Source organism: Tachyglossus aculeatus, chromosome 10 (assembly GCF_015852505.1).
Source record: "Tachyglossus aculeatus isolate mTacAcu1 chromosome 10, mTacAcu1.pri, whole genome shotgun sequence".
NCBI classification, from domain to species: domain Eukaryota; kingdom Metazoa; phylum Chordata; class Mammalia; order Monotremata; family Tachyglossidae; genus Tachyglossus; species Tachyglossus aculeatus.
Window position 1 is genome coordinate 3,276,302 of NC_052075.1, and position 13,377 is coordinate 3,289,678.

At 44.1% G+C, this 13,377-nt stretch overlaps 1 protein-coding gene across 3 annotated transcripts in view; it reads left to right on the plus strand.

The window, feature by feature from the left end:
• Window positions 1-13,377, plus strand: part of ALG6 (ALG6 alpha-1,3-glucosyltransferase) — a 46,101-nt gene that overhangs the window by 14,755 nt on the left and 17,969 nt on the right. For all 3 annotated transcript variants that reach the window (XM_038752963.1, XM_038752964.1, XM_038752965.1), the window contains exons 4-6: window positions 3,637-3,721; window positions 7,698-7,787; window positions 8,357-8,445. In XM_038752963.1, the coding sequence (XP_038608891.1) occupies window positions 3,637-3,721; window positions 7,698-7,787; window positions 8,357-8,445 (264 nt within the window). The remainder of the gene's footprint in view (window positions 1-3,636; window positions 3,722-7,697; window positions 7,788-8,356; window positions 8,446-13,377) is intronic.

The window sequence follows — 13,377 nt, forward strand, 5'->3', positions numbered from 1 at the left end:
GGCTCACAGTCTTAATCCCCATTTTACAGATGAGGCAACTGAGGCAGAGAGAAGTGAAGGGACTTGCCCAAAGTCACACAGCTGACAGGTGGCGGAGCTGGTATTTGAACCCACGACCTCTGACTCCAAAGCCCATGCTCTTTCCACTGAACCACACTGCTTCTTTACTGCTGTACTTACCCCAGCACTTAGTACGGTGCTCAGCACATAATAAGCGCTTAACAAATACCATAAAAAAAAAGCATGGGTAGCCTGAACAGCACGGGAGAAGAATAAATGGAGGGGAGAAAGGAAAACTGCACCTTCTCCTTCTCCTCCTGTTGGCTGGGCTTGCACTGTAAGGGTTGTACCAGGGTTCTGGAAAATCTCAAAATGCATTTCGGAATCAGGATTCCGTGTGCCGGGGGGATGTGGAGATGGAACTAGGGATGTGTATCCCAAAGGTTTTGGCTGCCAGTGCTCCGGCCGCCCCTGGAATTTCCCCTGTATTTGTCCCATGCAGTGTTGGAACTCTGCAGGATAATAAGGCTCCAACATGTTCAAGATCCTCTTGGTGTCGTATAGGCCTGGTGTCGGAGCTATCAGTCATGCAGTGCAAAGCAAAGACCTATATCTTTATCCTGATATTAAATATATTTTTCATAGAAATTAGTGTGTGGGGGACAGGGATTACTAAAGAAGTGAATTTATATTGCAGATATTTAGAAGCATTAACCATTCTATCCAAAGTCAACGTGAAATATAGACAAAATTACAAAAAAATATAATTTTGTTCCTTAGGTATAATAGAATGTGGCAGGGGTGACAGGAATGCCTTGTAGTACAATATGAGGTGCTTTTTTTCTCCTAGTCCTCTCCCACCTCACTCCCCAAAGACAGCGTAGTTTCTAAAGTATTGATACTAAGAAATGTACAAACATTTGATGATAGTGAAGAAGTACTCTGTATCCTTTCAAAACAAACTAAACAAGTAGAAAAATGGGGAGCGATTGACTATTCTTGAGTGGGACAGCTGAGAATTGAGGAGTCATAGGGGATCAAAAATCCAGCAAAGTCTCATTCTCAGCAGGTGAATCCGATGCAGTGAAGCATATAGGATAGATAACTGTGAGAACTCTAACAAATTTGGTATTTATTAAGCACCTATTATGTGCCAAGGCACTATAAGAGGCTTTGGGATAAATCCAAGTTAATCAGCCTAGATGTAATCTCTGTCCCACATGGGGCTCACAGTCTAAAAGAGAAGGAGAGGTCATTCTCAGGAATGCGGAAAGCCTGGAAAAGATCCAGAGAAAGGCAGTGAAAATGATTACAAGGTTGGAAATCAGACCTAAGAAGAAAGGTTAAAGGAATTTATATTATTTATGCTGAAGGAAAGAAGGCTGGTAGGTGACATAACTGTTTTTAGGTGCAGTTTATGAAAGAAGAATGGTGATTGTCAGTCCTCCACCCTCACTGAGGTCTGAGCGAGATGAAATGATCTTAAATTACAGCAAGGGGGATTTATATTAAATATCAGGACGAATTTGGTGACTAGAATTGCTAAACCCCAGAATGGGTTCCTGGGGAGATCATGGAGTCTCTTTCATAAGAGACTTTTTGATGAAAAATAGATTCCCATCTGTCCGATGAATTGGAGTCAGAGAGAGAGGGAAAACCAGAGTTCGGCAGCCCCTGGAGCGGGGCCCTAGAAGGTAGCCCGCCAGGCATGTGTTTTTGGATGGCACAAAGTCACACTGGCTGTGCTGGGAAGCACGGATAGCTACTCACTCACGGGGAGGATGGTTGCCTTTCTGAATTCCAAGATCCGTTCCACAGACCTGTCAACTGGCCAGGAGAATTCCATGCCAGTGGTGAGTCTCCAGAGTTACCTCTGCGGCCCAGGGAGCGGCAGAAATGACCACCCAAGCTCCCTCTGAGAATCTAGAACATACTGGGCCAACTTTCCCTCATCCTCCTCTCCCTCCGGGTGCTTGTGATTGGCCAAACTTGGGGAATCCCCGCTAGCTCTGTGAATCTATGATGTTTGCAATTCACTTATATTGTTTTCTTGCTCACGGTATTCGTGCATGGGGAGGATCAGCGATTAAAAATGAGCCAACTTTTGCAGAAAGGCAGAAGGAGACAGACCATCCGTGGGAGCTAGGACGGGGCCAATGGGGCAGGGGCTTCAAGTTTCCTGCCCTGGAATTCCAAGCGTGGGCCTGAAAATACCCATTTCTCCTCCAGGGCGTATGTCCGCAACTCCATGCCCCTCCCCGTTTCCTGGCATTTCTAGGGAAACTGGAGGGAAAGGTGGCTTCAAAAGATGGGTGCCAGTAGGGCATGATGACGTTGGAGATAAATAGTGCATGCAGAGCAGCGTCTGTCAGTGGCTGAACCAAGCATCATCATCAATCGTATTTATTGAGCGCTTACTGTGTGCAGAGCACTGTACTAAGCGCTTGGGAAGTACAAGCTGGCAACATATAGAGACAGTCCCTACCCAACAGTGGGCTCACAGTCTAAAAGCAGAGAGGTCACTATTGCTGACCGTCTGTCTAGAGTTCTGCCCAATTCATCATTTTGCACATTTCCTTTTTTATAATGTTTACTCCCTTTGGTAGCTTTTCCTGCGTCATATATGCCCCTTTAGAGCATTTCGTGTTGGGCAACAAATTGTTCCAGCATCTTTCTTTGGTGGAAATTGTTTTGTTTTTAATTAAATTAATATTAGTTCAGAGTGAATTCACTGTTGTGTTGGCCCTAGAGTTCTTGAAGTACTGAGTTCTTTGCTTGGGCTTTCTCTCTCTCTCTGTCTCTCCCTCTGTCTGTCTCTTCTCTCCTGCCTCTCTTTCCCCTATATCCTTCCCCCACTCCCCTCTCTCCCCTCATCTCCTCTCTCTGCTTTCATTTATTTTCTCTGTCCCCTTTTTGTATTAGAGCTCTAATGTCACAATTATGGTACAACACCAACCTCCGACCCTTTCCTAAGAATACTTTTCCTGAGTCTCATCTATTCTGAGCCTCTTCGTCACTATTCACTACCAGCTGTTGAGGTTATAGCCAATCATATCAGTAGCCCTGAGATCTCCGAGGGCTAGTGGAGTTGTACCCAGTTGAGCAGCCACTGCCCTGAAGTCTCTCAAATGTCATATCACTAGCCACCAGACTCTTTTTTGTTCTGAGAGACATAAGGGGCAGAGTGGGCTTAAAGACTGAGGCTCAACTGCTTTTCACCTAAGCCAACCTGATGTGCAAGCCCTAAATCTTGGTTCAGCCTTGCAAATGTTCAGTGCGTCTTCTGGCTCACAAATCTTTATTCATTATTGCAGAACTAAGTAGTAGCTCCCTGACACCACAATTGTGCCTCATTAGTGCGTAGTAAAGTCAGCCGATCTGAGGGATAACCAACAAATGCTCCCTGGGAAGAGACTGGGTGCAGCTTTGTTTCCTAAAAGGCCACTTAGTCCTATGCATTGCTCTTGTTCAGTCAGGTTTTATTTTCAATATTGTTTGGTAGAAACCTTTAAGGTGATCCCTGACTTGTCTCTTAGGTAATGATTTCATGGAAACTTTATGCAAACTAACCAAACTGGATCACTGTGATAAACTAAAATACTCTGGTGTTGATTTTTTTTCTCCATTACTGTCTAGGAGCTGGAAAACCCCCAATGTTTGGAGATTATGAAGCTCAGAGGCATTGGCAAGAAATTACTTTCAATTTACCCATTAAACAGTGGTAAGGAGCGATCAGTCTTTAAGGCTTTGAAAACTATGAAAGTAAGAATAGTTCATCTGTAACAAAGCTGTCTTCATTATATTGTGCCCATCGACTTGAATAATACTGTTGCCTCTTTTTTTTTCCTTAGTGCAAATACCGTAAACCAAAGAACAATGTAGCTCGCTTCTGTTTTTTCTGCTATGTGGGTCTTCTGGCAATATGTTTTAATGGATTTAAGCACACACTGAGTGGATGCTGCTGAATGATGCTACTACCTCTCTAGTTACTGAAGTAACTTTTAGACTGTGAGCCCACTGTTGGGTAGGGACCGTCTCTATATGTTGCCAACTTGTACTTCCCAAGCGCTTAGTACAGTGCTCTGCACACAGTAAGCGCTCAGTAAATACGATTGATTGATTGAAGTAATCAATCAGTGGTATTTATTGACCGCTTAAGATATCCAGAGCACTGTACAAGATGCTTGGGAGAAGACAGCAGAGGGATTAACCAGTCAATCAACCAACTGTATTTATTAAATGCTTACTGTTTGCAGAGCGCTGTACTAAACACTTGGGAGAGTACAATATAACAGTGTAACAGACACATCCCTGTCCACAACAAGCTTACAGTCTAGAGCTTGAAGATTAAGACTGTGAGCATCATGTGGGACAGGGGACTGTGTCCAACCTGGTTATCTTGCATCTACCCCAGCGCTTAGTACAGTATCTGGCACATAATTGCATTTATTAAGCACTTACTGTGTGTTTGATAGTAAGAGCTGTGGTGGATACAAGAAAATCAGGTCCCACACAGTCTTAAGTAGGAAGGAGAACGGGTACTGAATCCTCATTGTGGATATGGTGGAACTGAGGCACAGAGAAGTTAAGTGACATGCCCAAGGTCCCATAGCAGACTAATGACAGAGCTGGGATTAGAACCCAGGTCCTCTGACTTCAGCATGTAAAATGGGTATTATATTGCCATGCTGCTTCTCAGGTAAGCACTTAGCAAATACCGTAAAAAAAAATCTCCTTAGCAGCAACCCTGAGCTTAGATTTATTTAATTGCCTCGAGATTTTCTTGCCCTCTTGACAGGCTTCCTGGATTCTTGAAAATACCGAAGAGTAGTTGGATAAAAGGGAGGCAGGAACATGTGGAAAAGCTGCAGTCTGCGAATTTGGGAAATGGTCAAGTTAGAGTTTCAGATTGAACTAGAAGTGTGAGTTGGTCAAATCGAAACTCCTCTGTGCCTCAGTTCCCCATCGGCCAAAATGAGGAGTCAGTACCTATTCTGTTTCCTTCTTAGACTGTGAGCCCTGTGTGGGACCTGATTTTCGTGTATCTATCCCAGGGCTTAGTACAGTGCTTGGCACATAGTAAGCAGTTAGCAAAACCCTCAGTCATTATTAGGACAGTGCCCAGCACATAGGAAGTGCTTAATAAATACCATTACTATTATTATTCTTAGAGGAGTTGTGGCAGGGAGGAATAGGTTGGCATTTTTGATTTGATAGATTGATAGGTTGAGAAGCAGTGTGGACTAATGGGCAGAGCCCGGGATGGGGAGTGAGGAGGCCCGAGTTCTAATCCTGACCCCCACCACTGGCCTGCAGTGTCACCTTGGGCGAGTCACTTAGCATCTCTGTGCCTCAGTTTCTCCATCTGTCAAGTGGGGATATGGTAATAATAATGATAATGGCATTTATTAAGTGCTTACTATGTGCAAAGCACTGCTCTAAGCGCTGGGGAGGTTACAGGGCGATCAGGTTGTCCCACAGGGGGTTCACAGTCTTAATACCCATTTTACAGATGAGGTACCTGAGGCACAGAGAAGTTAAGTGACTTGCCCAAAGTCACCCAGCTGACAAGGGGCAGAGCTGGGATTTGAACCCATGACTTCTGACTCCAAAGCCCGGGCTTTTTCCACTGAGCCACACTGCTTCTCCTCTTCCCTAGATTCGAAGCGTGATGTAGGCAGGGAGTGGTTCTGATTTAATTGTACTGCATTTACCTCCTGCTTAACACAGTGCTTGGCACACAGCAAGTACTAATACCTCAGTTATTATCGTTGTCATTATTATCGTTATTATTACCGGGGCTTGAACTGCCGGGGGCAAGGACCAGCTTCACCTAACATCAGTCACAATTGCTTCGTGCAGACCCAAAACGGGGTTTCTTTGGAGCCTCATTCCACTTCACCTAAGCTCCTAAAGTCCATTTAGGAAACCTGAAGTCAGCCCTTCATTGGAGTGGCGGTTTCCGTGTGTTTGCTTTTCCAGGCCCACAAGCCTTCTGGTTCCTGCTGCCGCTGCTTTGCAGAACCTCCCTTTTGTCCCCATGGGCCAGACAGAGGACAACAGGTCGAAAAACTCATCAGAAAGCAACCGATAACCCGGAACAGAAGCTGGTAGTCGGGATCATTATTGGGCATATCAGGAAGTGTGCTTGGATGCCCTCCCAAGAAAGAAGCCCCGCCCTGCCCTGCCGGGATGCAATCTACAGCTTTTCCCACCCTTCCCGGGATGAACTGGGGCAATTCCCGGCTAGACTGTCTACCGCTTCAGAGCAGGGAGGGATTGTGTCTTCTAAGTCTGTTGTACTTTGTCCAGGGCTTAGTGCAGTGTTCCGCACACAGTGGAGGCTCAACAGTCCTGGGACAAGTCTTCCTATTAGCTGGTGTCCTCAAGGTGCTAACAGTGTCTCGATCCGGGGAATTTATTCAGCTCACCGTTAGGTTTGTTCTCTGCATGTGTGGCCAGTCAGTCGTATTTATTGCGCTCTTACTGTGTGCAGAGCACTGTACTAAGCTCTTGGAAGAGTACACTAGAACAATATAACAGACAGGGCCCAGTATGGGGTTGAGCTAAATAGCCATGTGTCGCGGCTCCCTGAGGAACTGGTTAATTACTCGAGAGTTACATACTTGAAACCACTGTTAGAAGCTATTACTCCCCCCCACCCCCCAACACACACAAGGAAAGGACTTGGATTAGAAGAATCTTCCGAATTGTAAATAACAGAGCTCACTTAGCCAAGCTACCTCATTTTAAGGGACCATAAATAGTAGAAATAGTAGAATCAGTCTGGAGGCCTTTCCAGACTGAGCCCCCTCCTTCCTCTCCCCCACCCCCCTCCATCCTCCCCACCTTACCTCCTTCCCTTCCCCACAGCACCTGTATATATGTTTGCATGTATTTATTACTCTATTTTACTTGTACGTATTCTATTTTATTTTGTTAATATGTTTTGTTTTGTTCTCTGTCTCCCCCTCCTAGACTGTGAGCCCACTGTTGGGTAGGGACCGTTTCTATGTGTTGCCAACTTGTACTTCCCAAGCGCTTAGTACAGTGCTCTGCACACAGTAAGTGCTCAATAAATACAATTGAATGAATGAACGAATAGAAAAGCCAACAGCTACTTCTTGGCCCTTCCCTTCTCTCGCTGTTCAGTACAGCTGCTTCTTTCATCCCCTTAAAAATGCCTGCAAAAATTAGCATCCCAGTCTATAGATGCATTTCTTAAACTGTAATCAGGTCTCCCCCTAAGGTAGCTGTAAAATTAATTTGTTCCCATTTTCATCTCATTGTTTGGTCCGTAGTGGATCGGACCTTCTGGGACCAATTATATGTTCTGTGAACGTTTTGTTATTTTTCATAACTGTCTACTGTTTTTTTTAAATGCAAGAACGAACAGGCAAAGAGGGCATAGTGATAGTCTTCTGTTTCTTTACATCATGCAATTATCAACTTGATTTTAATTATAGAATTAAATGTAAGATGAACGTAATAAATGTAAGAATGAAATGAAGTAAAATGCAATGTTGAACTTTGTTTTCAGAATTTTGATTAATCAACCATTAGCATTTATTTAGCGCTTACTGTGTGCAGTGCTTAGAGTACAACAGAGCTGGTAGACAACGTTTCTTGCACATAACAAGCTTACAGTCTACAGGGAGGACTCATTACTTGGAATAAGATGACTTGTTATTTTTCAGGTACTTTAATACCAGTGACAACAACCTGCAGTATTGGGGATTGGATTATCCACCTCTGACAGCTTACCACAGTCTATTATGTGCTTACGTGTAAGTTTTTCATCTTTTTCCTCCCTTCATATTTTTTACATTTTGAAAATGTTTTTTGCCATTGGCCAAGAAAATGAAAATCCAACTAATTTCTCCCCAAAACTCCTCAGGGGAAAGGAAAAACTTCAGATAGATTAGTTTATAGGCAGGGAAAGGGATAGCATTATGGGAATGTCCCTTGTCCACATGCAGTGTTTTTTTTTTAGGAAGATGGAAGGAGAGACACGTTTGAGTAATTCTTAGTAGCCCACTTCATTCATTCATTCAGTCGTATTTATTGAGCGCTTACTGTGTGCAGAGCACTGTACTAAGCTCTTGGGAAGTACACGTTGGCAACATATAGAGACGGTCCCTACCCAACAGCGGGCTCACAGTCTAGAAGATTATGAAACAAACTGGATCAGAGAGGAGAAAGGATACATGGGCTCAAAATTGCCTTTTCAGAAAATGAATTGCTTTCTGAATCTTCAGAACATTCCAGAGTGTCTTCAGTATTACTGAAAGTAATGGAGGCGAGGGAAAAAAATGTATTTCTTGATTTTTTACCCAGTTTACACTTTGTTTTACAGGGCACAGTTTATAAATCCAGAGTGGGTTGCTCTCCACTCATCCCGCGGATATGAGAGTCAGGCACACAAACTCTTTATGCGCTCAACAGGTAGGAATACGTACGTGTCCCATGTAGGATTTGGTAAATTCACTCTTCTTCCAAATCTCCGTGGCTCAGTGGAAAGGAGCACGGGCTTTGGAGTCAGAGGTCATGGGTTCAAATCCTGGCTCTGCCAATTGTCAGCTGTGTGACTTCGGGCAAGTCACTTAACTTCTCTGTGCCTCAGTTACCTCATCTGGAAAATGGGGATGAAGACCGTGAGCCCCACGTGGGACAACCTGATCACCTCGCATCCTCCCCAGTGCTTAGAACAGTGCTTTGCACATAGGAAGCGCTTAATAAATGCCATCATTATTATTATTATCATCAAATCCCCTGGGCTCTTTTTTTCTCACATGGGACTTCTTGGCCATCCAACCAGATAATTCCCCAATGGAGGAAGGTGGGTTGTAGCCCAAGAGAAGCCCAACACAAAAAGAAAGAGGACTTCTCTGGAGTAAATGATTATGTGCTAATTAAGTCGCCATCAGTCGCAAGGTTGCAGCTCTTCCTTTTCTCTGTAATTTATAAATATTCCAAACCATCTACTTAAAAATATTTTACAGATTGCAAAACCTCCCCTTAACTAGTTATTTATTAAGTGCTTGCTCTGTGCCAGGAACTGTTCTAAGCATATTCTGCATGGCCCTGTATCATGATACTGGTATTTATTGAGGCACTTAAAGAGAAACAGCCTGCACGCTATTGCTCCAGCCCTGATAGTTGTTGGGGTTGAAATCATCACCTCTGTGTCCATCAGAATAGTCCGTGGGAAGGAGAAAAGATGTGGCTTCCTCCAGACGGGCAAGGAACGTGTCTTTTAGTTCTCTTGTATTGGACTCTCCCAAGTGCTTAGACCAGCGCTCTGCATATAGTAATACTCAAAAAAATACCACTGATTGATTGATTTTTCCTGTGTTATTCCCTGGCCTCACCTACATTAAATATGCAGTATTCACAAACTAGGCTGGTGATGCCCATTCAGTTCACGGGTCCCCGGAAACACAAGCGGGTATTTACCCTGGAAAGAATGACTCGGGCAGCTGTGACCAGAGGTCCATCACACTGGCCGTGGCCAGTGGCCTCTCCCCCTCGTCCCCTTCTCCATCCCCCCCATCTTACCTCCTTCCCTTCCCCACAGCACCTGTATATATGTTTGTACATATTTATTACTCTATTTTACTTGTACATATCTATTCTGTTTATTTTATTTTGTTAGTATGTTTGGTTTTGTTCTCTGTCTCCCCCTTTTAGACTGTGAACCCACTGTTGGGTAGGGACTGTCTCTATATGTTGCCAACTTGTACTTCCCAAGCGATTAGTACAGTGCTCTGCACACAGTAAGCGCTCAATAAATACGATTGATGATGATGGCAGAATGAAACCAGGTTGCCATCATGGGCAGGAATTGTCTGTATTGCTGAATTGTACTTTCCAAGCACTTAGTACCTTGCTCTGCACACTGTAACCACTCAATAAATATGGCTGAGTGAATGAACCTACTGAATGCAAGCCCCTGTTCTTGGTACTTGGGAAGTACAACAGTAGCCCAAGACGTTACATAAAAGAAGCAGCGTGACTCAGTGGAAAGAGCACGGGCTTTGGAGTCAGAGGTTCAAATCCCGCCTCCGCCACTTGTCAGCCGTGTGACTTTGGGCAAGTCACTTAACTTCTCTCTGCCTCAGTTCCCTCATCTGTAAAATGGGGATCATCATCATCATCAATCGTATTTATTGAGCGCTTACTGTGTGCAGAGCACTGTACTAAGCGCTTGGGAAGTACAAATTGGCAACATATAGACACAGTCCCTACCCATCAGTGGGCTCACAGTCTTAAAGGGGGAGACAAAACCAAACATACTAACAAAATAAAATAAATAGAATAGATATGTACAAGTAAAATAAATAAATAAATAGAGTAATGAATATGTACAAACATATATACATGTATACAGGTGCTGTGGGGAAGGGAAGGAGGTAAGATGGGGATGGAGAGGGGGATGAGGGGGAGAGGAAGGAAGGGGCTCAGTCTGGGAAGGCCTCCTGGAGGAGGTGAGCTCTCAGTATCATCTCAGTATCAGATGAAGACTGATCCCCACGTGGGGCAACCTGATCACCTTGTAACCTCCCCAGTGCTTAGAACGGTGCTTTGCACATAGTAAGCTCTTAATAAATGCCATCAGTATTATAAAAGCATGGAGTTGTTTTTTTCCGTACCAACTTCGTTGTATCGTACTCTCCCAAGTGCTTAGTACAGTGCTCTGCATACAGTAAGTGTTCACTAAATGCCATTGATTGATAATTTAAAATTCTTACCATCCCTCAGCCTGTCTTTCAGACCCTGTGCCTTTTAAATTTTTTCTATGTTTTATAATGGGATTTGTTCAGTGCTTACTGTGTGCCAGGCAGTGTACTAAGCACTGGGAAGATCCAAGCAAATTGAGTTGGACACAGGCCCTGTCCCATATGGGGCTCACAGTCTTAATCCCCATTTTAAGATGAGGTAATTGAGGCACAGAGAAATGAAGTGACTTGGCTAAGGTCGCACAGCAGGCAAGTGGTAGGATTAGAACCCAGATCCTTCCGACTCCCAGGCTGGGGCTGTATCCATTAAGCCACACTGCTTCTCTGGCCTTTGGCCCTCTGCTACAGATTGCCATAAAACTAGCCATAGGCCCCAATGCTAACTGGCAAGGAGGGGGTGTAGCCCTGTAGCTCTTCTGCCAGTGGCGTGGTGGATAGAGGTCATTCATTCATTCAATCGTATCTATTGAGCGCTTACTGTGTGCAGAGCACTGTACTAAGTGCTTGGGAAGTACAAGTTGGCAACTTAGAGAGCCGGTCCATACCTAACAGCGGGCTCACAGTCTAGACTAGGGAGACAGGTAACAAAACAAAACATGTAGGTGGCTGTCAAAGTCATCAGAACAAATAGAATTAAAGTTAAATGCACATCATCAACAAAATAAATAGAATAGTAAATATTCTATTCTACAGTAAGGGTTCTGATCCCGGCTCCACCACTTGTCTGTTGTGTGACCTTAGGCAAGTCACTTCACTTCTCTTTCCTCTTTTACCTCATCTGTAAAATGGGGATTGAGACTGTGAGCCCCACATGGGATGAACTGCGTCCAACCCCATTTGCTTGTATCCAACCCCAGCGCTTAGTAAGGTGTCTGACACATAGTAAGTGCTAAATGAATACTGCAATTATTATTATTCTGCCCTCCCCAAGGTCATGGCTTTGTGAAGATGCAGTGTGCCGGGCCTGCCCCAGAGCCTGCTTTACTCAGGAACCAAGCACGAGCCAAACAGACGCTCACCGTGTTAGGAATAAGTCTGATAGATTGTTAAGGGGAAAACCGAAAGGAGGTCCGGGGAAGAAGTTTTATTACATCACACTATGCGCTGACACTCGGTTTCTGTCCTTGTTGTTCACAGAGGTTTTCCCCAGTATCATAAATTACATTTTTCTAAGAGATTTATCTCTCCCTTAGATCGGCATCTTTGAAAGTTGGATTTGGGTTTTTCACATTTGTCATAATTTTTCTAGAGCCTGGTGCAGTATTCTGTAAACGGCGGACCCGTAAAAATGGTAGCGAAGATGAACCAAGTAGACTACCAAAGTCTATTTTTTTTTTTTGGAATACATTTTGTAGGGTTCCCTTCCAAACTGTGGATGGCAGCTAAAAAAAACCTAGGTGATAATAGATGTCAAGAACGGTATTGAAAACATATAAGACCGCAGACCCTGGAATACCCTGTGTAGTTTAGAGTCACTCAAATGTATTCATTGAGTGCTCACTGTGTGCAAAGCGCTGTACTTAATAGATGTGAAGAACGGTATTGAAAACAACTACTGTTGTTGGGTAGGGACCATCTCTATTTGTTGCCAGCTTGTACTTCCCAAGCGCTTAGTACAGTGCTCTGCACATAGTAAGCGCTCAGTAAGTACGATTGAATGAATGAATGAATGAACTAAAACATATAAGACCATAGACCCTGAACTACCCTGTGTAATTTAGAGTCACTCAGTCGTACTTATTGAGCGCTCACTGTGTGCAAAGCGCTGTACTAAGTGCTTGATCGCTACATCCTAGGAAAGACGACATCTCAGTACTAGAAGAGATTAGAGGCAGCCAGATTGGTCCCGTCTCTTACTCGGCCCTTTCCGCATGGAATGAGAAAGCTGAGGAGACAAGATTGAATTTTAGAAGCACCATTAATTGGGAGGTGGATAGGGAAAAGAGAATTGTTCACCAAATCCCACCCCATCAGAGGGGCACCCACTGAAGCGACTGAAGGGTGGTAGGTTCAAAACAAAACACCTCTTTACACAGTAATATCGACAAACATTTGAAATGCATTACCACAGGAAGTTTTGTGGGCCGGTGATATTAATAGGTTCAGCAGAGGTTTGGATAAAATCACAAAATTCATGGGAAAATTAGGGCAAAGTTGGGTGTCAAGAAGGCTCAAGGGGCGTTTAGAGAAATTCATGAACATATTGAGTTGCTACTAGAAAGACTAGTTAGAGATGTTATAAAATTAATGCCAAGAAGGACATCCAGGTACAAAATTCATTGAGTTATATTTATTCCATGCCTGTGTGCAGAGCACTCTCCTAGGTGCTTGGGAGAGCTCAAGCCAGGTTCGACCCAGTCCCTGCCGTCAAGGAATTCATAAATGGATAAAAGACCTTGAAGTGAGTTTTTTTTCCTTTCAGCACCATTCTAACCGTTTTGCCACAATAAAGTCAGCTCTAGTTCCCCACTTTTGTAAGTAAGCCCCAATTTGAAGGACAGTTCGTTCATAGGGAAAGCTTCCGGATGCCGCTCAGATGAGACTTTAGGTCCGAACAAACAGCCATCACATCCCTTTTTTTTGGGCAAAAAAGCCTCAGGGAACCGGAGCTCGATGCAGGGAGCTCGTTTTTACTCGG